A 25,123-nucleotide genomic window follows, 5' to 3' on the forward strand; every position below is an offset into this window, starting at 1 on the left:
AAAGACTATTATTTGGCAATAAAAAGCATTGAAGTACTGATATGTGTTACAACATGATCAACCTTATAAACATTATGCTAGGTAAAAGAAGCCAGTCACAAAGACCACATTACCATTTATGTGTAATGTTCAGACTAGGTAAATCTATAGAGACAGAAAATAGATTAGTAGTTGCCTAGTGCTGAGAGTGGGGTATGGGAAATTAGGGAGTGACTGCTGATGGCCACAGAGGTTTTTTTCTGGGGGGGAGGGCGGGGGGGCACAAAAATGTTCTAATATTAGATTGTCATGAGGTTATACAATCCTGTGACTATAATAAAAAAATTAATTATACATTTCTAATGGGTGAATTGTATTATAAGTTAATTATATCTCAAAAAAGCTATTTATTAAAATATTAATGGTCTAAATATTGCAATTATAAGGCAAATATTTTCAGATTGGATAAAAATGTAAGACCCGACTACTTGGTGGTTAAAATGATACACTTTAAATATAAAGCCACAAATAATTTAAAATTAAAAAGTTGGAAAATTATATATCATGTTAACAATAATAATAATAATAAAAAGCTAAAGTAGCTATATCAGACAAAGTAGATGTCAGAGCAGAGATTATGACCAGTAATAAAAAAAGTGATTTCATAATAATAAAGGAGTCAATTTGTCAAGAGGACATTTCAAACCTAATGTTTATGCACCCAACAACAGAGCTTCAGAATACATGATGTAAAAAATGATAGAATTGCAAGGAGATCTGAACAAATTCCAAATTTCAGATCAATACCCCTCTCTCAAAAACTGAGAGAACACGTAAACAGACAGCCAGTCAAGATATAGCAGATTTGATAAAACACTTTTAAACAATTTGCCATGATCAAGGCACTGTACCTAACAAAAGCTGAAAACAAATTATTGTCAAATGTACAAGGATTATTTACCAAGACAGACCATATTGGGAGCCTTACAACAAGTCTCATAAGCTTAAATGCATTCAAGTCATGCAAACTATATTTCCTGTCCACAATAGAATTAAATTAGAAATTAACAATAGAAAAATATCTGGAAAATGCCCCAGATAAATAATCCATGGGTCAAAGAAGAAATCAAGAGGGAAATTAGAAAGTAACTTGAACTGAATGAAAACGAAAACATTAAAATTTGTGAGATGCCTCTGAAGCAGTAATTAGAGAGAAATTTATAGCACTAAACAGTGAAAAAAAGAAAGACCTCAAGGCAATTACCTCAGCATTCACCTTAAGAAACTAAAAATTAAAGCAAATTAAGCTCAAACTACTTAGAAGTTAGGATATAATAAAGATCAGAGTAAAAAATCAATAGAAAACAAAAACAATAGAGAAAATCCATATAATCAAAAGTTGATTATTTGAAATGATCAATAAAATTGATAAATCTCTAGTCAGACTGATAAAGAAGAAGAAAAAAAGGATACAAATTACTGATATAAGGAATGAGACAGGTGACAATCACTACAGATTTTATAGATATTAAAAATATGATAAAGGAATATCACAAACAAATTCATGCCAATAAATTTAACAACTTAGATGAAATGGATAAACCCCTTGAAAAAACACAAACTACGAAGACCGCTTTCAGGGAGAATCTATTTTCTTGCCTTTTCCAGCTTCTGGCCCCCTTCCATCTTCAAAGCCAGAAATGGGAGATTGAGCCTTTCTCACATTGCATCTCTCTGACGTTAACTCTTGTCCCCCAATCTTTCACTTATGAGGCTATTGCGCCCACCCAGATAATCCAGGATATTCTCCACATCTCAAGATCAACTAATTAGTACCCTCAATTCTCCCTTGCCATGCAACATAACATAACGGGGGTTTAATACAAGGATGTTTTCAGGATGGGGTTCATTATTCTGCTTACCACAGATGGCAAATAACCACATGAAAAGTGGTTCGACAGCATTAGTCATTAGGGAAATGTAAATTAAAACCATAATGAGATATCACTACACACCTATAAGAATAGATAAAATTTAACATGATTGACCATGCCGAACACTAGTGACAATGTAATACAATTGGAACTCAACACACCACTGTTGGGAATGTAGAACGGCATAGCCACTGTATTAGGGTTATTTCTAGAAACAGAACCAATAAGATGTACAGGTGGTTAGATAGACAGATGATAGATAGATAGATAGATAGATAGATAATTATTTTAATTATAGATAGATAAGGAACTGGTTCATGCAATTATTGGGCTGGAAAGTCCAAAATCTATGGGGTAGCCTGGCAGGCTGGAGACCCAGGGAAGAGTTAAAGAGCTCAAGTCGAAAGGCAGTCGGTAGACAGAATTTACTCTTTCTTAGGGTACCTCAATCTTCTTTTCCTTTTAAAGCCTTCAACTGATTTTATGAAGCCTATCCACATTATGAAAAGTACACTGCTTTGCTCAAAATCTACTGATTCCAATATTAACCTCATCTAAAAAATACAGTGACATCTAGCTTGGTGTTCTACCAAATATCGCCAGCGAAGTCAACACAAAATTAACCATCACAAGAACTTTGAAAAAACAATTAATTTGACAGTTACAAACTGAAAATATGCCTACCATATATAATCCAGCCATTCCACTCCCAGGTATGTATCCAAAATAAATGAAAGCATATGTCCATACAAAGACTAGTATGGAAATGTTCATGGTAGTTTTATTATTATAGTTAAAACCTGGAAATGACCCAAGTGTCCATCAACTGATGAATATATAAACTGGGTATATCCATACAATAAGATACTACTCAGCAATAAAAAGAAATAAACCACTGAAAACATAGATGAATCACAAAGTAATTATGCTAAGTAAAATGTCAAACAAAAAAGAGTATATATGATATGATTTCATTTATATAAAATATTCTAGAAAATTCAAACTAATCCGTTGTCATCAGTGGTTACTTAGGTATGGGGTCTGTTAGGTGGCAAGGAGTAGGAGGAGGAATTACAGTGGGAACATAAGGAAACATTAAACTGTGATGAATATGTTCATTGTCTTGATTATGGTGATGATTTTAGGCGTTCATATATATTTCAAACATCAAATTGTACATTTTAAATATGTGAAGTTTATTATATGTCAACTGGACCTGAATAAAGCTCTTTAAAAATTAATCTCCTAGTACAAAATAGTTCAGCAATGTTCCTAGATTTCTATCAACCAAAAAAAAAAGTAAAAGCATTTTTCTATACCAGAAATAACCAATTAGAAAATAAAATAGAAAATATGAAAGCATTTACAATATCAGCAAAATCCATAGAGCATCTGGGAATTAACTTTATAAAACACATGATACCTCTGGGGGGAAATTTTTAAATGCTATTAAGGATGTGCACTTCATGAAATGACAACATTCTAAAAATGATAGCTCTCTGGATTGATGTAGACAGACAAATAGATCTAGAAAGGCCTTGATTTATCAGAAATGCACACAGCTGCAGTAAGAGAAAACTCAACACCGTCTAAACAAAATGTGTTTTGTTAGCAAGGAAGATGTCAGGAAACAACCAGAAGCGTCAGCTGCATCAATCAGCAGTGTAGAGAAACAGTTAGTCAAGAGTCTAGGGTTCGAATACGAGCTCCACACAAGAGCACTGAAACCTTGGGCTAATCTCTTAACATCTTTGCCCTCATCAACATCTATTAAAAAAAAGCAAAGTCTGGACCATTTGACCTCTATAGTACATTTAGCTCCACATTTTACCACTGAAGTAACAGGCTGGGGGAAGTTTTGAGTGAGTTGCCCACTTCCCAGTCTCCCTGTTCCTACACCTTCTACTTCTGCACAGCTCTCCAGAGAATAAGAGGTGCCTCCAGCTGCCAGGACCATTACCCTTTGTCCTTTAGGAAGATAGCCACATGGTTGATGTCCATTAATCCTCTCAACAACTTCGAAGAACAGCCAGCATTGACTTTTGGGAGGATCGAAGCTTTGCAAACTCCTAAAGGACAACAGACACAACTTGTTAATATTAACAAAGGATGAGCAAAGTCCTGGCACAAGGTAAATGCCTAATAAATATTTGTTGAATGAGTGAATAAATAAGTTGCTTCTTATTCTACAAGTGAGAAAATTGCGATCAGGGAGGCTCATGAGATTGAGTAGCCAGGAATCCATATCTGACTACAAATCCTGCACACCTTTCCATTGATGACCATGCCATTTTCTCATGCCCATTGAAGAGACTGGGAGCAGAGGTGTAACTGAGAAACAGGGAACACTCCCCAATAGTCACCGAAGATGATTGGCAGCCATAAACTGTAAATGTGGTTGTTTGAGTCTGTGAATGGTTCGAGGTACAATGCGGGGCAGTCTTGGTATGCTCATTCGAGTGCCAGAGCAGTCTTCTTAAAGCAGTGTACAGTGATCTCTGATGGAGATTTTAATGGAGAGGGTGGTAGTCAACTTGCAGGGCAACTGGGTGCTTTCCAAAGAGGATGGAGAATGTAGGAAAAGCAGCACCCTGGAGAGGCCACAGGATGCTCAGGGATTTCCCCAGCCACTTCATTCAACCTCATCAGCAGAGCCTCTGCCAGGAGTGTCATGGGTCATGCTTTACTAATAAAGTACCAAAGCTCATAGATAATTTCCTTGTTCTTCTGTTGTTCTCTTATAATGGGGATTCAACCTTCTTCCTATGATTTTATGACACCCTTCTCTTTGTCCTGATACACATTCTTGATGGTGAGAGGAAGGGGTGGCATACAACTGAAAACAGGGCAGGGAGGTGTGTGTTGCTTGTATATGGAAACAGAAGACAAGGTTGAAAACCACTTGCCACCTTCAAGACGCAGTGCTGGAGAGCAGGCAGGGGCCTGGCACTTAGCACCGAGAGTGCTCCCTGAATGAGCTTCAGTGGCTGAGAAGTGACAGTGACTGAGGTGGACATGGGCCTTGAGAACAAAGGAGTCTGCTCCTCCCCAGATAGCTCCTGCCTCATCTTAGCCTGGGCCTGAAGAGAGCTAACAAGAACAGCCAGGGGACACTGCTGCTGCAGCATGGGGACTTTCTAAGACAGTATTAAAACCTCATTGATTCATTCCATAAATAGATAGTTATTTTGCACCTACAATGTGCCAGGCACTGATTTCTCCGGTTCATTGGTCTAATAGCCAAACTTCCTAGTAATGAACTAAAAGAGAAAGTTCCAAATTCTGAGTATATACACTTCATTAAAATACTGTACAAAGCTTGTTTTGCATTTAGAATGCAAATGTGAAGGGAGGCATCGCTGGCCTAGAGGAGACATACGACTGCTCTCAGAAGGCCTGTGTTCTCTGCTGTTTCCTACTGTGTGGCCTCCAACAAGATGCTTTCCCTCTCTGAGTCTCAGTTTCCTCTCTGGTGAAACGGGAGTTGTACGCACTGTCTGCCCAACAGGTGGTTGGGAAAGAGTGGTCTTGATAAGCTGTGCTGTGCAGGATAAGGTCTGACATTTTATTCTAGCCTTTGGGAATTTGGAGTTTCTTTGAATCAGTCTGTCCAATGAAAAATATCAACCAAAACCAGGGTCAAGAGTTTGCCACTTGGGCGTATTTGGAAAATGAGTCAAGCAAATGGTTTAAGACACTTACCTGGTCCCATTGGGCCCACTCATTTTTGTAAATAAAGGGTTGAACCCCACTTATCATGGCTAACCCTGTCCTTTCTCAAGCTACCAGGGTTTTCTTGGAAAACTTTGCCCTGACCTAGGAAAACAACTTCCATCAGAGATATTTTTAGCAAAGAAGGCTGACCAATTCCAGTGCCCTGAGTTACAAGGGAGTAGTTTAGTCCAATAATATTTAGTTGAAATTTAACCAAATTGGCAAAAGCTTTGGTGAAAGAAAGAATTTGGGCCAGAGCTGGACATGTAGTTAAAAATGCCATCCCCCGACTGCCCCCTCACACAAACACACACTCACACACATCTGTCAGCAGATGAGGTGATCTATCTTACTCTCAACAGACAATGTGCATTTTGTGAGCTCTGCCTGCATCATGCAGTCCTGAACATCTCCAGGCTATTTTCCAAGGGCAGTGAGCTCTAAAGTGTCTACAAAATTCTTACAAGGATATTGCTAAACAGACTACAGGCCCTTTTTCATAGCTCTCTGACTACTCCCTCAGCTTCACTTCCTTTATATAATCAAGGATCCTGCCAAGAGGCAAATGCTAGAAGAGGGGTGGGTCACTTGCAGGAAAAATTTGTGGTCTTTGCTTTGTTCTCACCTGTTCACTCAACCATTCAACAAGCATGTCTTGCGTGAATGTCTTCTACACTCCGGGACTTTGCTAAGCTCTAAAGACACACAAGAAAACAAAGTCCCTGCCCTCAAAAACTTACAAGCAACAAACAAAAGAAAACAGAAATAGAAATGTTATTACAAGCTTCAAACCTCTATGTCTGATTTTATCATGTAATACCCCTGACTTAATATTATGATTATTATTTTCTAAAAGTTGAAACCCTCCCAATTATAGATCAAGAGACTGAAAGTAAGTAGTAAAATTTTGCTTTCTCTGTTTTGTGAGAACTTGACTTCCTCATCAAATTTCCGTAGTATTTAAAAATTTAGTAATTCAACTAGAGTTTGAAGCACAAGAGAAAAGATAATAATTCAAGGGGCCCCAAGATTTTCCCTTTTGCCTCAGACCAGTGGAGCCTTGGGTTTCCCTTTACCTGTTGACAGTGCCTCAGAATGGCTCAGGATTACATTTTAGAATCTACCACTCTTTAAGATCTTAGCAGCCTCAACAATTCCACAAAGCATTTGGTGAGGCACCATTTATTGAGAGGCAGTCCCAAATGTTTGGCTAGTTTGCACATTTTGTGGGAAATATCCTGACAAAGGATGTGCAGTGGTTTCTTCTAAATGGAATTGCTCCTAAGTCCAGTATTAATAATATCAGACAGGTTTTGACATTAATGGAGCCATCTGCCCTGGTTTCTATACAAGTTTCCTATGAATTTGGTGAGTGTAGATCCCCACGGATCACTATACACCTTGGAAATCTAATAGTCTGACTTCTCATCTTGCATTGATAGGGATGGGTCCAGACTCATCAAGGTCACTGGTAGGGATGACTCCATGGGTTTGAATTTTGGCTCCACTGTTTCTTACCCAGGAGAGCTTGAGTAAGTTTCTTTACTTTTCTGTGCCTCAGAGTGCTCATCTCTAAAATGGGCTTTAATGTGTTGTGTAAATGGGATAATTCATATAAATTGTCTAGTAACAGTGATCATTCATTATTAGCGATGTGTAGCTATATGTAGCAGCCAAGGACATACTAGAGGGATGCAGGGGTTCTGCAGCAGAGCACTTGTGAGTCTTAGTGAGACAACTGATCATGGTTGAGATCTGGAAGGAGACCGGGCAGTAGCTATTCTCATCTCCACAGGCAGGAACCAAGACAAATAAATCCTTCTCTAGCAGAGGAAGAGGTTGGGGTGAGTATTTCTCACATGGCAATGACTGCCTCAGTTTTAAAAACTAATTAATTAATTAATTACTTTAATTAATTAAACATACAAGAAATATGTTGTGAAAAAAAGTCAAGTAAAAAGTACCTTTCCACTACCCCTTCTCTTCCCACAGCTCTCTTCAGAGGTAACCATGTTAACTGTCTAGGATGTGCCTTTCCACACTTTCTCTACGTACCTATAGGTGTATGCACATACATAATCATGGTGATTTGGTTTTTTAAATTCAAATGAAATCAATCTACACATTTTTCTATAACTACTTTTTATTACTTTAACAGTAATCTTTCGAAATATTTCCAGCCAATACAAACAGAACTTGTTAATGGCTACACAGTAATCAAGTCACAGATAGACCATAATCTATGTAATCAGTCCTCTATTGGTGGATATTTTGGTTATCCCTACCCCCTCTTTTTGGAGGGGCTATGTTAAACAATACTACAAAGAGAACATTACTATGGAGACTATTTTTTCATGAACCCAAATAAATTCAAACTTCCGGGTTAAAGAGGTTAACCAAGCCGTCGACCCTTGAAATAAGAAGGTATTACATTTTAAAGCAGACCAGATTCACTTTAGTTTAATAAGTATTTACTGAGACTACATATATGAAACCAGGGAATCCTATCAGATAAGGGGGAGAGGGGCAGGCCACCTGGCACAGGGGTCACATGACAAGGCAGCCTGAATGAATTCTGTTAAGCAACTTTCCTCTGGCTTTGGCTGTTACTGTGGAGCTGCCAACATAGATGCTGCCCTAAGGATTTTAAAGAGACTATTACAATGTACAAATAATCTACTAGGAACTGAAGAGGGGTGGGGGAAAAGAGGAGAGGGCATGGTGTGCAAGGACACAAACAGCCATCATTACACTATTACAGGTCATTGCTTCTTTCATCATACATTTATTGAGCCTGTCTCTGAGCCAGGGACCATAAAAGTCCAGGAGGGGAGACAAGAATGAATGTTTGTACCTTGCCAATGAAAACCTTACCATCCAGAGGAAAAAGAAGACAGGAAGCCCCGTGAGATTGTTGGATAGAGTGGTACAAACAGTAAGACGGTCATAGAAGCTAGATCAGGAGGCGGCTCAGAGTGAGGAGGAAATGCTTTCATCTAGGAGAAAGGGGAAAGGGAAAGGATGAGGATGATTATATTCTCCCTACATTGCGCACCGCCTGTGTGGGCAACACTTACATCCCCATGAGAACCCAAGCTGGGGCTTCCAGGGACATCTTCAACTTCTCCCACTCCCTCAATGCCCACCTATAATGAAGCCCCAAATGCTCTCAGTTACAATTACAGGTAGCAAGCACTCCAATTCACACCCTCCCCCCAAATTCAGACCCTCATCCCCTCTTGTCAGAATGTTTGCAGGAGTCTCCTAACGCATTTCTCCACCTCCAGGTCATATTCCAGTCTATCTTTCCTACTGCCTCAAGAGTAATCATCGAAAATTACAAATCTGATGTCACTCATCTGCTTAAGGACTTTTGCTAACTTTCCCTCACTTAGCATAGCAATATCCAAAACTTTGTCACCAGCGTATCAGCTTCACTATTTTATTTTTGTCATATCTTCACATGTCCTTGGGCTAGTCTTTTGCCTGTCTTACAGCCCCTTACCCTCACTTCATCACTATGCTCTGCATATCAGCAACTTGGAGTCTACAAACTACATATTCCAGACCCTTTTGCCAGCTGCCTTTCTGGAAGGGCCTAAGATACGCCAATCACCAACCAGCAGGAGATCAGAAGCCAGAAGTAAGAGACCATCTTCCTTCTGCCGCAGCTGCTGAAGAAGCCCTAGTGGTCGCTGTTGTGGCAGCAGGAATACAGTGGTTCTAGATTCCAGCAACCTAAAAGGTGGCAACTTTTCAATAGTTCAAGCCCTGGTCAAGGTGACACCACTTTATTAGATCCAGAACTGAAGGCACCAGCAACCACAAACACTGTAGAAGTGAGTGTAGACCTCTGGGTTCTAGCCTGGAGGTATTAGCAGCTTCAAATCCCCTTCTTCCTTTTGCTTTCGCAGCTCTTCCTACACCTTGGTAAATAATCACCTTCATTCAGTTTTCTCATTTGAAATGCATACGGTAATATCTATTTTCTCTCTCTCTTTTTTTGTTTTTATTTTATTAATTATTAAATTTACTGGGGTTACAACAGTTAGTAAATTACATAGGTTTCAAGTGTACAATTCATTGACACAATGTCTGTTTTCTATACTTGACTCGTGTACTATTTTTCTCCATCACTCCTATAAAAACAACACCTTGACCTTATCCTAAACAATAACATCCATGAAGTTCTAGTTGGTGTATGTTTTTCTAATACATATTAGACTAAATGCATAACAATTACTATTAAAAGTGTTCATCCATGTATTATCGAAAATCATCTCTTGTTCTGATATATACCCTATTCTGGGAAACCCTAGTCTGGGGAATACAGTCCAGCCTCTCATTCACCAAGAAGCTTGTGGCCCCCTTCTCCAGCTTCCAGCTTCAGTTTCCCTATACAGGCTCTTCCATTCTCCTCCCTGTCTTTGCTGCCTGAACTGCATGCCTTTCTTCAGCAACAGCATGTTTTTTCATGCCTTTTCATGCTTTATTCTCTATTCATGAAAATATCTTGACCCTTTCCTTGACCAGAAAATTTCTTCTTACCCTTAATGCAATCATCACCTACATTTTGAAGTTTTATTCAGATTTCATCCTATTTAAAAGGCAGCTTTGGGACCGGCCGAGTGGCACGTTGGTTAAGAGTTGGCTTGGGACACCAGCTCTCAGCAGCAGGGCCCCGGTTCGTATCCCACATGAGGGCCAGTGATGCTGTGCCTTCTACGCTAAGATGGTGAACAACAGCTCGACCTGGAGCTGGGCTGCTGTGAGTCGCCAGAAATGGTGTAGACTGCAGCCCCTGCTGCAGTGGGCTGCTGTGAGCTACCGTGAGTGGCTGGCAGCCAGCGTGAGTGGCCAGCAGTCGGCGTGAGCTGCCGTGAGCTGCTGTGAGCCGCTGTGAGCGGCCGTCCAATGGCCAGCGAATGACTGCCTCACTTGGGAAGAGCACAATGATAACAATGATAATACCAACATGGACCAGTGAAGCGACATCCTCCACAATTAAACTGAAAAACAAAAAGACAGCAACTTGCCTGTTTCCCTTCCCCAATTCCCCAACGCTGTTCCCCTCCCCCCAATTCCCCAATAAGATCTTTAAAAAATATAAAAATAAAAAACAAAAGGCAGCTTTAACTCCCTTCATGCTCATTTGTTCATTTGTTGAGTCAAAATGTAACCCCCACATGAATTTCGTATAGTAGGTCAGAGTATACTTGTTGAGTAAATAATTGAGAACTGGCTGAATCCTCTGATGTCTGTGGGTTCAGTGGGATCCGAGGCTGGGGAAGGCCACCCTGGAGGAGGGAACAGACGATGCACATGATCGTTTTGGAGCACAAGGTATGTGCTTCCAGTGTAACCCAAATGGGATGGTCCAGTAAATCCAGTAGAGGAAGAACTGCAGGCCCTAGCTTTAAGGAATTAGAATTCAATAAAATAGGCTTTGCACTGCCCCTCTACTGGACATAAGGACCCAGCATCCACCTCAGGATCTTTCATTTATTTGAGATCTCTCTTCATGCACATGGACTGTCAGGTTATTTGGTCTCGAGTAATAGGACATTTCTGAACCAGCAGTAATCCAACCATTACTGACTCAAGAGGTCAATAGCACCTGGACTATTGTCCTATTGACATTTTCCAGACACGTACTACATAGAAAGTGCAATGCAAAGCTCTGGTTTAGAAGAGATTAACCAAAACACACCTTTAAAAATTATAATATGGAAATAATAAAAGTAAAAAAACATAAGGTTTGGAGTCCAACAAACTGGTCTCATGTTCCTATTTAGCTACTTTCTATTTAAGTAACTGGAAGCCGTTACTAACTTCTCCATACTTTACTTAGTATTCTCATCTGAAAAATGGGGATTACAATGCTAACCTTATAGTATTGTTTTGAGAATTCAGTGAGATAGTACAGGCAAAGCACCTACTGAGTGTTCAGTTAATGGAAGTTCTTGTTTTATCACTATTAATATAATAGAATTAATGGAATAGAATAGAAATCGCTATTGGGGATGTTGACCTCGAGGAGCTGGTATGAAAAGAGGCTGTGGAGCCGAGTCTTGCAGGGTGTCATCAGCTCTGAAAGGTTAATGGCCCACAGCTCTAAAACTAAGAGAATGCAGGATTGCGGTGTGGGTGGCAGGCTGGCCAAGGATTGCTTGGAAGAGATTTCACTCTGAAGTGTCAAGTGGACTTTGAAGCCAACCGGATCAGCTTTCAACCCTCAGAGGGCAAAGGGACACCGGATCACACAGACACAGGATAAGCAAACATTATTATCTTTTACAGCCAAAATAGAGGCCTTATGAACCAGCCCTGCAGATAAGTTTTGAGTTCTTCCTTGATTACATCAGCCCTCCCTCAAACGATCTCTACTGCCTGCCACGTAATCCACAGGCTTTTCCATCCTACTGTATCACAGTAAAGGAAGTCTCTCTAGGGGACCTAAACTAAATCATAGAGAAGACTTGCTGTACACAATAAGGATATTCCTAAAAGTTATTGTGTAAAAGGAAATTTTGTTAAATACAATTTTCAGTGTACTATGATTCCTTTTACAGTGCAAACTACCACCCACCCCAATTTTTGTTTGGCATATTTGTACTTTTGTCCCCCAGTGGGTTCTTCAAGCATGCAAATCTATAAAATGCTATGGATTTAAAGGGCCTTAAAGCAGATCCCATTCTATGGGCTGGACATTTGTTACAGGGCCACTTTTCAAGGAGTTTACAGTGAGAACAGACAGAATAGGCATATGAAAAATAAGGCTGAAGAATGTCTTTTAAAACTTTTTCTTGAAGGGTGTACATCCTGAAATGCTACCAAGAGGATTTAAAACAACACATCATAAAAACACAAGATTTCCAAGACCAATGACACGGCCAACTGAGCTGATGCAAACTCTCTACTCAGTACAGCTAGAAGGTACAGGTTGAACCATCAACGTTTATTTCAGATATATAAATGAGGTCACAAGAAAGAAGTAAATATCCCCAGGTGCCAGGAACACAGAGGGAACTGAAAGAGCTGAAAGCAGTGAGCTGAGTCTGGGGTACCAGGGGTAGCTGCCAGACCTGGAAATAGGCCTGATGACCAGAAGCATGGGTTTTCATGCCCCTCAGGAGCAGGAGATGAGGCCACAGGCTTGCAAAAGACACAAAATGGGAACTGAGATGCCTGGTAGGATAGCAAACCAGGGACTGAAAATACCACCCAATGGTGCAGGGAAATGAAAAAAGCTTGTCCCCAAGCCAGGAGATAAACATAAAAATTGGTCCTGGGCCAGTGACATCTGATACCTCAGGACAGATGGTAGAAGCAAATGCAAAGGGCTCTGATCCCCTCGAATATGAGCTTCACATTCCTGAAGGACTTTATTGTTTGCACAGTGCTTTCACAGGCAGAGAATGTTATAACCATTCAATGGATAAAGAAATGGAGGCTCAGTAAGGCTGAGCCATTGTCCAGGATCACACAGCAGGTAGAGAAAAGAGCTGAGCCCAAACCCAAGTCCTTCCCATCTGCAGCCCAGCCTTTAGAGTATGGACTTGCAGGGCACCTCCTGGGACACCCAGGAAATAGGCAAGCTGCTGCTGCAGACACCCTGGGTTCAAATACAAGTGCAAAGGTGCCTCGCCTAAAATGAATGCCAGTCATATCCTGGCCACCAAGGGACATGTCGTCTCTCCTTCTGTGACTCCATGCTGCTCATCTGAGTAGGGAACATGAGGAGAGGGCCTGGAGGGTCTAGTGGGGCCTGGAGGAGTGCTTGTCTTCTAGGTTGACAAAAAGCAGAAGCTGCTCCCATGAAGTGGGAGTCTTTTTTTTATTTTTTCTTGAAAGCCACTTGAACTTTGTCATTCCAATTAAATTTATCTCTTCTTGTGTTTGCTTAGCTTGTGGGCGGGAGATGTCATTACCCTCTCCTAATTTTATGGAAAACTACTTACAAGTGTCAATTTTTGAAATGGCCACTAAACTCCTTGGCCTCAAAACACACACACAAGAAATCTGACTAAAAGGAGGCCATTGGGAGTGGCTTGAAAATTGCACTATCTAGGCTCTAAGGGAGAGAGGAGTCCTTGCCTCATGTCTGTCATCTTGGGCTACCTGCCTCTCCATCTGTCAGGCTGTGGGAGCTGTCAGGTCTGCACAGCTGTGTCAGTCCCTTGACCAGCCTCTGAGTGAATCATGCCCAGGCACTGCCTAAACAGAGTAGGCAGAAAGGGCAGGCAGAAGGGTCCGAAGTGAATCAGCTCACAAGCCCTGCTTTTCCTCAGACACCAGAAAAGGGATGCCCGATCCAGTCTTCCTCACGGCCTCTGAGATGGGTGCTGACTTGCACTAAGAAGATACTTTCATGACCCTCCTGCCCATTCTTCACCTTCCAGTCCAGAGAGCAGCACTGTGGGGTGCGGCATCTGACATTTGTGGTCAAGGGAAGAGAGAGGGTCTGGACATGCAATTTAAGTGCCAGGTGTAAACCAAAATTAATTTTAGACTGTAATAAAGAATAAAAATCATTTATTTCAGCAAAAAGAAGCTGCACCTTGGGAGACACAGATTTAGGTAGCAACGTAAATTGTGTTCCACCAAGACCAATGGGAGGCCTCCTTTTATAGCAAAAGTGCCCACCCAGTTTCTCAGTTAGGCCTGTTTTATGTAAATGAAGTATTCAAATTTGTGCACTTCTGGTTGGTCCATATCTCACAGTCCTGATTGTTCAGCATTACGCGTCCTAGTTAGTCGTTATGGAACTGTTCTGATTGGTGGGGTAAAGGAGCAGGGCATAGTGTGGGAAGCCGACAGGTCAGTGTGAGATTCTTCCCCATATATAGAGTATGTGAGAAGCCCCAGTCAACAAATGGACACTAGGCCATTGTTATGATTTATAAAATCTGAGCCTTCGGTTGACCACAGGGACTCCATCTCAGCAGATAAATTCCTTCTCAGGGTTCACATCAGATGAATCTTTCTTTTCAGGGTCCACATTTTATTGCAGCATTTGAGGTAGTTGGATAGTGGATTAAAGAAAGATGCATGGGGATTCAATTTGCAGCAAATAAGCAGCTTCAAATTCCATACTAGCCTCCCCAGAAACCCTTTCTGCCTCACTGCCACTGAGGGTGTCTTAGTGACCCATCACCTCTGGTCCCTCTCCTTTCTGTCTGCCTCACTATTCTTGCTTCTCCCCTGACATCCAAGAGGGGAAAAGAAGATACAAATGGGCTCTCCCAATCTTCTGCAGAACAACCCTTCTCCTCCAGCAACTTAGCTCTTGCTGAACATATATCTTGGGCCCCACTCACCCTCTCTCCCAAGCAGCTTATCCAGTCATTTACACACACACACACACACACACACACACACACACACACACAGAGTTTCCTCTCCAAAAGGAATTCTAATGCCAATTCTTAAAATAATGGATTTTTCATTTCTTTACATGTATGAAAATAAAAACTGATTGTCCCACGTGGAAGGGGTTAGTGTCTAATATGGCCACCCTCCATACAATGAGACATGTTAAAAAGTATATAATCAAGGTTTAGAACAAAACGAGAGGAGTCCGTGGATATGCCTGTCATCCTTTGAGACACTTTTCCCACATAGGTGCTAGGGGATTTGTGGAGACAATAAATGGCTGTGAGTTCTCAGCATACAACCTGCTCAACATTCTCCAGTCCTAACCTGTGGCCTACAAGGCACTTTGTGTCCTGGGTATACTGTCAGAGGAGGGCCGAGCAAGGATGGCAGTACCACTCTGCACTGAAAAGAGAAGTTTACTGGTGCCACAATCCTCATGGCAGCACGTTCAACCAGTGTCCACTGCCCACACTGTTGAGAAGGTAGTGATCTCTTTTCATGGCATGGTGTATGCTAATGCTACCTGTTAGGGACGCTGGAGAAGGGCTCTAGCATTGAACACACATGAGTGGATGAGAGGACTTCTAAGGTGTTGGATCAACATATCTAAATGCTGAGATTTTTGAAGAGCATGTATAGATGGGTGGAGATAACAGAGCACACCTTTATTGTGGGCTGACATGCTTGTCTTAATCTCGTACTCCTCAAGCTTGTCTTCCTGTGATATCAATATCCACTTGTATTAGCTCTCATCCACTTATGTGTCCCCTCCCTGAGGCATAACCAGAACCAGAACCTGGGCTGCCTGGTTTTCAAAGCAGATGCCCCAGCAGCCCAGAGAGTTCTGGGGTACAGAGCAGGAAACTGCCAGTTAGGCAGATGAGTATGTGAGCATATAGTCATCTTGGTGATTGTGTTGCAGGTAAGAATGGCACAGGAGAGAACTGCCCAGGAAACAACTCTGTCTAGAATCTGCCATCTGTTCAGATACAAGCTGAGGATTACAGAGGAAGGAGAAAGACTGGATAGGGATGAGAAGAGAGTAACTGGCTCTTGGGCATGGGGTCACGCACTGCCAGCCCTATTCACATCCTTGAACACAGGACTCTCAGCCAAGACACAACCCTGTTAGATACATGTGAGCACAAACACACACATACCCCAATCTCATTGCTGCCCAGTCCCAATTATTCTGTGATTTGACAAGTTGTGCCAACCTGACTACTTCATATTTCTTTATATCTCTTATTTTCCTGAAAAGAGGCGAGCCATGGCCTCATGATCATGTGACAGCTTTTATTTGCTGACCCATCATTCATTGAACACCTACCAAGTGTCAGGTATTGGGAATACCAAGGAAGAAGTACAGTGAAAAAGAATACACAGAGAAATAATCCCAGTAGGAGTTAGAATATAGGTGTTGTCCAAGGGCTCTATAAGCCCAGAGGATTCAGAGAGGAGGTGAACAGGTAGAGAAGGACAAGAAGGGCAGAGGGATCAGTGTGAAAGCAAACATGGAGGCCCAGGAAGCCCTGATGGGTTCAGTTGGCCCACAGGTACTACCTTCTTTCTTTCCTCTCCCTTGTTTCTGCCTAATAAAATGCATCTCAATCTTCATATGGCTGGTTTAAATGATTTACACCTTCCTTTTGGTACGTACTGTTTTAACACTTCAAAATGGAGACTGATTTTGGACTGTGGAGGAGCCTATAATCATTGAGGCGTTATTCCCAGAATACAAAATCGCTCTAGGGACTAATGACAACTTCGTAAAAATTAAGTTTGTGTAATGATAAAGTTATGTAAATAAGGTGAGATTTTTCAGTTTTAAGGGATTCTTTGGTACTTTTCTGTTTGTCTAGATCTAGATACACACACATGTATGTACACATATACATATATATGTATAGATATGTATACATACACATATATACACACACACATTTCGTGGGAGAGTAGCACCTTAAAGGCCGCAGGACCATAGGGTTTTGCACTTAACTTACACCCATTAATATTTGATGAAGTAGAGCAAATCTCTACTGTGCCCATCCTGCTTTTTTTTATCATTGACCATTGCTCTCAGGAGTTAATATTTGAACATGGCCATAAAGGAGTTGACAGATGCTGACCTATGGCCAATATTCAAAGGGGAAAAAGGCTCCTATAAATCAGGCCACACTGGACCTCTCTGCCAGCAGAGCTACAGCTCATCTGTGGAAGGAACCTCACCGCCACCATGAACTTCTCCGGCAAGTACCAGCTGCAAAGCCAGGAAAACTTTGAGGCCTTCATGAAGGCAGTCGGTGAGTGCTGGGCTGGACGCCAAGGCTGGGGGTAAAGGCAATGAAGGTCTGGCCCTGCAGGTGGTGATGAGTCACCAACGTGGGCTCGATGTTGGGATGGGAGGACAGGTTCAGGCTTTACACAGACTGGGGCCAGGTTATGCATGTTACTTTCGCAGTCACTTGCAGCTACTCCATAGGTAAGTGAAAAAAGCACTAAACTGAGTGCTCTTTGGGGTGTGATTTGGATTGAAGCCACTTCTGCTGGTACCTCATTGTGTAACCCTGTTCATTCATTCATTCATTCTTCTAACAAACATTGATTCAACCACATTCTGAGCACTGTGCTGGACAGATACCAAGGAAACAGATAACAATGAGCCACATTTCCAAGGGCACAGTTTAGAGAGAGAAAAAGAGAAGAAATAAATACAGTAAAGGATCCCCTACTGTGTACTGTACTGAGTGCTGACTTGGTGCCAGGCACTGTGATAAGCCCTCGATATGCCATATCTCATTGAATCCTCAATTAAAAAAACCTCTGAGTTGGGTACTATTATTTTTCCCATTCTACAGTTAAATTAACTTAGGTTTAGACAAGTTAAGTAATCTTGACTATCAAGGTCACTTGTGTAGGAAATGTTTTCATCAGGAACTGAAACAGGTGCTGGTTCCCAGAGACTCCACTTTAATCTTCTGTGCCCTCACAGAGGATTGTACAGGAGGATGTGGTGCTCATGGGAGGGCATGGAGGGGAGGCTTGATGGTGGGGAAGGTGAGCAGGCAGGTGTCTATGAGGGGACTGGGAAAGGGGATTGTGCTCCAGGTAGAGGGAGCCTTATGAGCAAAGGAGCAGTGAGACAAGGAAGGGTGCCAAGAGGGAGAAGGGTAGGGAAGACAGCTAAGGCAGAGAGAGGAGGACCTTTGGGGCCAGCAGAGAGCTTGGATCTTCTTCTGTAGGGTAAGTCATGCCACCTCTCTATGTCTCCCATCCCTCGCCTGTTCAGCAGGACCCTCCACTCCTGCTGTCAACAAACATGGTTTTGAGAACCTCAATCCATATAACACCATAGACATGCTCTGGAATTTGTCATCTTCTGACCCAGGGCAAGGGACTCCTGCTGCAGTTTCTTCTAGAGCCCTGATAGCAGAGGTCGAGGTAGAGCTAGTTGGACAGACGTTTGCCAGGACAGTCTCAGTGTGCACATGGTGTCCTGGCATAATTATTAATAGCTCCCCCTCTCACTCCCAGGAATGACCTGGCTTGGAAGGTAAACTGTATTGGTCAACCTGGGTATGGAGGGTGCAATGCTTATACTCAGAGAGCAAAGTCTCTGGGTGTTAAAGGAGAAGAAGTGAGGAAGGAGAGTGAGCAAGAACCAATGTTCTCACTAGGGAAGTTCTTTAGGCCAGAGGTGTGTCCTTTTTATAAACCAACTGGCAAGATAGTGGGTAGGCCAGGGCAGGCCACTGATCTTCCCTGTCAGAGGGCAAAGCCCACACTGCTCACAGGACCCCAGTACACGCCTGTGGCCTCCAGGAAGACACAGCACCTTCTTCTCCTCCTCCATACCACAAAGTTTCTCTTGTGACCACTGCCTTGCTACTCCTACATCTGCCCATCTCTAAACCTCACGTGGTTTCCATTAGGGCTGCCTGACGACCTCATCCAGAAGGGGAAGGACATCAAGGGAGTGTCAGAAATCGTGCAGAATGGGAAGCACTTCAAGCTCACCATCACCACCGGCTCCAAAGTGATCCAAAACGAGTTCACCTTGGGAGAGGAATGTGAGCTGGAGACCATGACTGGGGAGAAGGTCAAGGTAGGAAATGCCCTTCAAGCCACACTCTGCTTCTGGAACTTTCCCTGGAACCTGGTCCCAGGGCTTCCTCCCTCAGGCTTCCACCTCACAATTCCCACCATGGATACCCTATCTATGAACCCGCTTCTGGGGTGAGAGACAGAGAGACAAAGACAGCTCTTAGGGAAGAAGCTCTTAGGGAAAATGCTCACATTTTCCCACATCTGTCTAGGGATGCTCTGGCCTAAGAATCTGAGCTCTCCTAAAATGGAGGATATAGGGGAGCCAGGCACAGAGCAAAAGTCTAAGTCTCAGGTTCTCTGGGCCCAACAGTGGGCAAGTGGGCATCAGTGAAAAACTCTTAACAGAGTCCTGAGGTCATCCTTGAGTCCAAAGTAAACTGGCCTTGGCTGGGCCTAGAGATGGTGGTCATAGGAAGTGTCTTCCTGGAGGAGGTGCTGGCAATACCAGAATACCAAGGCCCTAGGCAGACACTCAGACCATGCCTTCAGGGGTGGTGACTGAGCCCCTGGCCTTAGCTACGTCATCTGTAAAATGGACATAGTCACCCTTCCCAAACTGAAGGCAGGGCAACATCACTTCTGCTGGGCTGTGGTTCAAATGTGCAATGAGCTCTGTGTCTGGGTCATCTGAGTGGTCAGCAAGTGATGGCAGGAAGATCCAGTCACTGGGGTTACCATCACCAGGAGCCTCTCTTTCTCCCTTATGGGTTTTTTGTTTTGTTTTGTTTTTTACTTACTAAAACATCAGTTTATTGTAAAAGGATATAATCAGAAACAGCCAGATGGAAGAGGTATATGGGGCAAGGTATGTGGGAAAGGGCTTGGAGCTTCCATGGCCTTCCAGCATGACACTCTCCCCAAATCTCCACTTGTTTACCAACCCAGAAGCTCTCTCTTCTTTCTCCCTTTGAAACTCCACATACCCCAGGAAAGCCAACACCACTGAGCAGCCATCTTTGCTTCTCCCTTCCAGACACCTTTGTGCACTGGACTCAGCCCATTGGTCTTTTTACCTCTTCTCATCACTCTTTACTTCTGCTTCTCCAAATATAACATTACAGGTCAGAAAATCTGTGATAAATTTTAGGACGGACATGCCCATAGTAAGGGGAAGACGGTCATGGGTTTTACCACAGGCTTTTTCCAACTGTTCACTTTGGAAGCAAATTTTTTTTTTTTTTAGATTTTTAATTTATTTTTTTATTGGGGAATTGGGTGGATGGGAACAGTGCTGGGGAATTGGGGGAAGGGAAACAGACAAGTTGCTGTCCTTTTGTTCTTCAGTCTAGTTATGGAGGACGTTACTTCACTGGCCCAAGTTGGCACCATCATTGCGCTCTTCCCGGGTGAAGCAGATCAGTCGCCGGCTTCTGGACGGCCACTCACTGCGGCTGCTGGGTGCTCACGCTGGCTGCTGGCTACACACGGTAGCCCATGGCAACCCACTGCCACAGGGGCTGCAGCCTACGCTGTTGCAGGCAACTCACGGCAGCCCAGCTCCAGGTTGAGCTGTTGCTCAGCATCTTAGCTGTAGAGGGCAGTGTCACTGGCCCTCATATGTAGGATCCGAACCGGGGCCCTCTGGCATCCCAAGCCAGTTCTTAACCATCGCGCCACTCGGCCGGCCCTGGAAGCAAATTTTTGACCAGTGTCTTCTGCTCCCAGCTGGGTTTCTGTTACCTCTTCCTGGGTTTCTGTTACCTTTTCTTTAATGCATGAAGCTTTAAAAGGATACATCACTAAGAAAGATAAACATGCTGGAAGGAATAATGCATACCAAAACAAAATATGTTTTCTCCCCACTGGCCAGTATTTTAAATTTTGCTGCCACCTCCCTCTATTAACTTAGAGAATTGAGATTTTACTTCAGTGTTTTCATGTAAACCACTTAGATGTCTTATGCTGATTTCTAAATCACATACCATATATTAAAAGCCTGACAAAAGAAGCCTTGACATTCTCTATAGTTCTTCAATGCACCTCACTTCTGTTTAGAGCCAGAGAGCTGGGAGGTGGCCTTATATAACCACGTGGTTTAGTTGTCATAAGCAGAGGCCCGTGCAGTGGAGCCATCCTCATTGGCAAAGGTTTTGCTCCCTGCCCAGACCCTTCCTCACAGGCTATCTCTTCTGTCCCCTGCAGGCAGTGGTTCAGATGGAAGGTGACAATAAACTGGTGACAGCTTTCAAAGGCATCAAGTCCACTACCGAACTCAACGGAGACACAATCACTAACGTAAGTTGGTGCCCCTGAGCTTGAGGGGAGAAGAACAGCTATCCCCACCACCTTCCTTGTTGTCAATCTCTGCTACCACTTACTGAGGACCCATTATGTACCGGGCAGTTTACATTCATTATCTCTAATCTTCCCAACAAATTTGAGTTTCCTAATGGGGAAACTGAGGCAACAAAGAGCCAGGGAATGGCAGAGCTAGGGTTCCTCTGAATGGGGTCTGTTTCACGGGGCTGCCATCCACAGTTGTACACTGCACAACCTTTGGTAGAGTCACTCCCATTGCAGACAGTTTAGATTTGTGTACTTATTACAATTTTGCAATGCCTGCCAGTAGGGAGTATTGTTCTGACAAAACCAATACAGTGCATTAGGGTACCTTTCCAACAGTTAGAAGAATAGAATCTTGAAGAAGGGGCACCCTTTTCTAATTCACCTAAGACTCCCCATGTGCTGGTAGCAGCCCCTGCTGGCACTTCCCACCTCTTCTAGGTTCCTTCAGGCTGCCTGTCCCTCCACCACCACTTTCCTGGTCAGGCTTGGCCACTGCAACCTCCCCCATTTCCTTCTCTCCTCATTACCATCCCCCTCCTTCACCAAACTCAAATAAGACGGGGCAGAAGAGCTCAGTAGAGGGAGACAGAGGGTCATGTAGAGCTACCAGCACAGTCCACCTTTCTCAGTTTCCACTGGGATGGAGCCGCAAGACACACTTACAGGCTAGAGGGCAGGCATCTATTCATGCCCTCCTATGGGCCTCTGATTTGTGGAATAACCCTTCCCGTTGATGCAGAACCCACATGCAAGGAAGGCTTTGTTTGACCAAAAGTTGGGCTCGTTGATTGCTTAGTCTATTTTATGATGTTGCAGTAATTATTAGCCATAAGCCTTCTCTTCTGCCTCAGCACTAACCAAGAAGCCACGGAGACCTCCATGTGTCCTGCAAGCCCAGGGCACTCAATAAATGCCTTTGCCCTTTTGGTATTTATAAAGAGAATCATATTCATGGCCACCGTATGGCAGCTTATGAATCTGGCACACTGCAGTTGTGTGTGCCATATCATCCTTGGTGATATCCTGTCTGTCAGCCACAGCCTGTCCCTGATTCAGTGCAGTGTTTCTCCATCAGTTATGTTCCCCTGGCTCTTTCTTGTCCACAGGCTGTGTTTTAGGGAGTAACAGGAGGCAGAATGCTGCCCAAGGAGTCTATCATCTCCAAGTTCCAGTGGAAAAAATTTCTCAACTAGGGAGAGTGCGAGAGTCAACCATGAAACATGTGGTCCCCAGGCCTGACCCCAGCACATTCACGGCAAAGCAGGGAGGCACCAGCAGGGGAGCAGGAGATGATCTGTCCTGACCAATGTCCTTTAATATTCTCTATCTTCTCTAATCCTCCTATCTCTTGCAAGGGAGGAAGGATGAGGAATTTAATAGACAGGTTGACCTGCCCAAGTTCATCCAGCTAATGAGTTGTAGAACCAGAGTTCAGACCTAGATCTTTCCATTCCATTCCATTGCTGCTGAAGCTAAGGAACTCCTTTTTAACTCTGATGACATTACCCCCACATCACTGCCACAATCTTGTTCACAGCAACCAGTGGGATGGAGGGGTAGGGTGAGAAAGGAATATGCCTCAAAAACTCAGAAATTGATGAACCCAATAAATCCAATGTTTTTACATGCTTCACAGCTTTGGGAAGAAAATTATGCTCTACCTACTATGTTCTACACTGAGTGCCTAAATGTTTCCACAAACATGTGTCTTTGCTATTCAACACATGTTTGGTACATATTAGGCACTCAATGGAACTTTGAGAAATTGGATTGGACTAGACTGGTTTGGATGGTCTTGCTCTAACAGCCATTGATGTAGAAAGGAATCCAATAAAAGGCAGGACAACTTTCCACATGAGGAAGTAAAGTGACAAAGACTTGGCATGGGATTTTAGAAAAAATTGCCAATACTTCCTCTGGTCCTATAGAAAACAGAGGAATCTTTGGGTTGTTTCATATGTTAGTATATTTAGAGCTATTTTAATAGCTTAATTATCTTTTACAATTCAACCTCAGATTAACATTGCATGATTTCTTTTTTGACTTTCAGACCATGATATTGGGTGACATTGTCTTCAAGAGAATCAGCAAGAGAATTTAGACAAGCCTGCATTTCATATACTTTTACTGTGTAAAATTAATGTAATAAAGTAAACTTTGTTTTTAAAAAAAGTCTTTTCTTCTTAATGGGCTTTCATCAATGGAGATATTGGTATGAGTAAGCACTGATCACCTATATTTTTGTAAACTTTGATAATCTGCATTTTCCATCCTAACTGGGTCAGGTCTGAAACAGACCCTAGGCTACCCCCTCAGGTGACCCTACAAGGAACATGAAATATGGCTGGATCTGTAAAACAGCCCTGGAAATGACCTTTCCTAGGAGCTGGGAGGGTATGTGGTATGCTGGCCCTAAGGGTGGCTCTCTGTGGGGACAGAGAGCAGGACTGCTGGGCAAATAAAGAAGAGCTATGCCCATGAGTATGGGCCCAGTGGCCCCACCCACCAGTGGGCATGAACAAAAAGAGCAGGAACTGATCCACCAAATGAACAATTCTCCATCCTAGGAGAGGGCTGAGTGAGGAGCTCAGCCACAGGTGCCAGAAGTAGACAGAGGAAGCTTGGGAGGAAATTCCCTTCATGCTGTGAGCAGAGGCAGAATGTAAGAGAAGAATGATTTCTCTGAACAGTACTTGGTACCAGACCCTGGTAGTTGTTACACGTTAAATTGCATCTCCCTAAAATTCACATTTTGAAGTCCAAACCCTCAGTACCTCAGAATGTGCCCTTATTTCAAAATAGAGTCATTGCAGATGTAACTAGTTAAAATGAGGTCATATGGGCGTAGGGTGGTCCCCTAATCCAAAATGGCTGGTATCTTTATTAAAAGGGGAAATATGGACACAGAAACACCTACACGAGGAGTACACCATATGAAGACTGGAGTTATGCTGCCTCAAGCCAAGTAACTACCAGAAGCTAAAAAAGGAGCCTGGAACAAATCCTTCCCTTCAGAGGGATCGTGGCTCTGCCATGACCTTGCTCTCAGGCCTCTAGCCTCCAGACTATAAGCTAGTAAATTTCTGTTGTTTAGGCCACCCAGTCTGTGGTATTTTGTTATCTAGGCATCCCTAGCAAACCAATACAGTGTTCATTCTCCATCTCCAAAGAGCTGCCAAGCTCTGACATCTTTATCTCATCATACCTTTCAGCTTCCAGACCTGTGCCCACCTCACAAAAAGCTCCCAACAAAGATGCTCTTTTAGAAAAACCCAGTTTTCCTCTTTTACTTTCACAGAGAACACTTCATTTTGACACTTCTTATCACCACATGTGTGGGGTTATTTCCCCACACCAAGCAATTTTAGGACACTGACAGTGACAGGTTACAGGCTCAGTCCTTTGAGAATGCCACCCTCCCACATACTTCAGATTCCAATCGCAAGTAGTGGGCCCCCAAGTTCCCTACAACCTCTGTCCAACTTGGCTACAAATTGCAGGTTCCCATGACCTCCTTCCCTTTGGATCTGATTATTGCTAGAACAGCTTACAGAACTCAGGGAAACATTCATGTTTATCAGTTTATTAAAGAATATAATAAGGGGTGACCAGTTAGCTCAGTTAGTTGGAGCGTCATGCTGGTGGCACCAAGGCTGCCAGTTTGATCCCCGCGTGGGCAACTGTGAGCTGCACCCTCCTTAAGGGAGTCAACTCTGCCATTGTAG

The 25,123-nt window shown here is 43.0% G+C and overlaps 1 protein-coding gene across 1 annotated transcript; it reads left to right on the forward strand.

Annotated features, from left to right (window-relative positions):
• The first annotated feature begins 17,134 nt into the window (after positions 1-17,134).
• FABP1 (fatty acid binding protein 1) lies at positions 17,135-23,562 on the forward strand. The gene is made up of 4 exons (XM_019632982.1): positions 17,135-17,308; positions 18,938-19,110; positions 21,255-21,347; positions 23,449-23,562. Exons 1-4 carry the CDS (start codon positions 17,242-17,244, stop codon positions 23,497-23,499), a joined length of 384 nt encoding a protein of 127 aa, XP_019488527.1. The 5' UTR covers positions 17,135-17,241; the 3' UTR covers positions 23,500-23,562.
• Positions 23,563-25,123: the final 1,561 nt, after the last annotated feature.

Source organism: Hipposideros armiger, unplaced genomic scaffold (assembly GCF_001890085.2).
Source record: "Hipposideros armiger isolate ML-2016 unplaced genomic scaffold, ASM189008v1 scaffold_1219, whole genome shotgun sequence".
Lineage (NCBI taxonomy): Eukaryota > Metazoa > Chordata > Mammalia > Chiroptera > Hipposideridae > Hipposideros > Hipposideros armiger.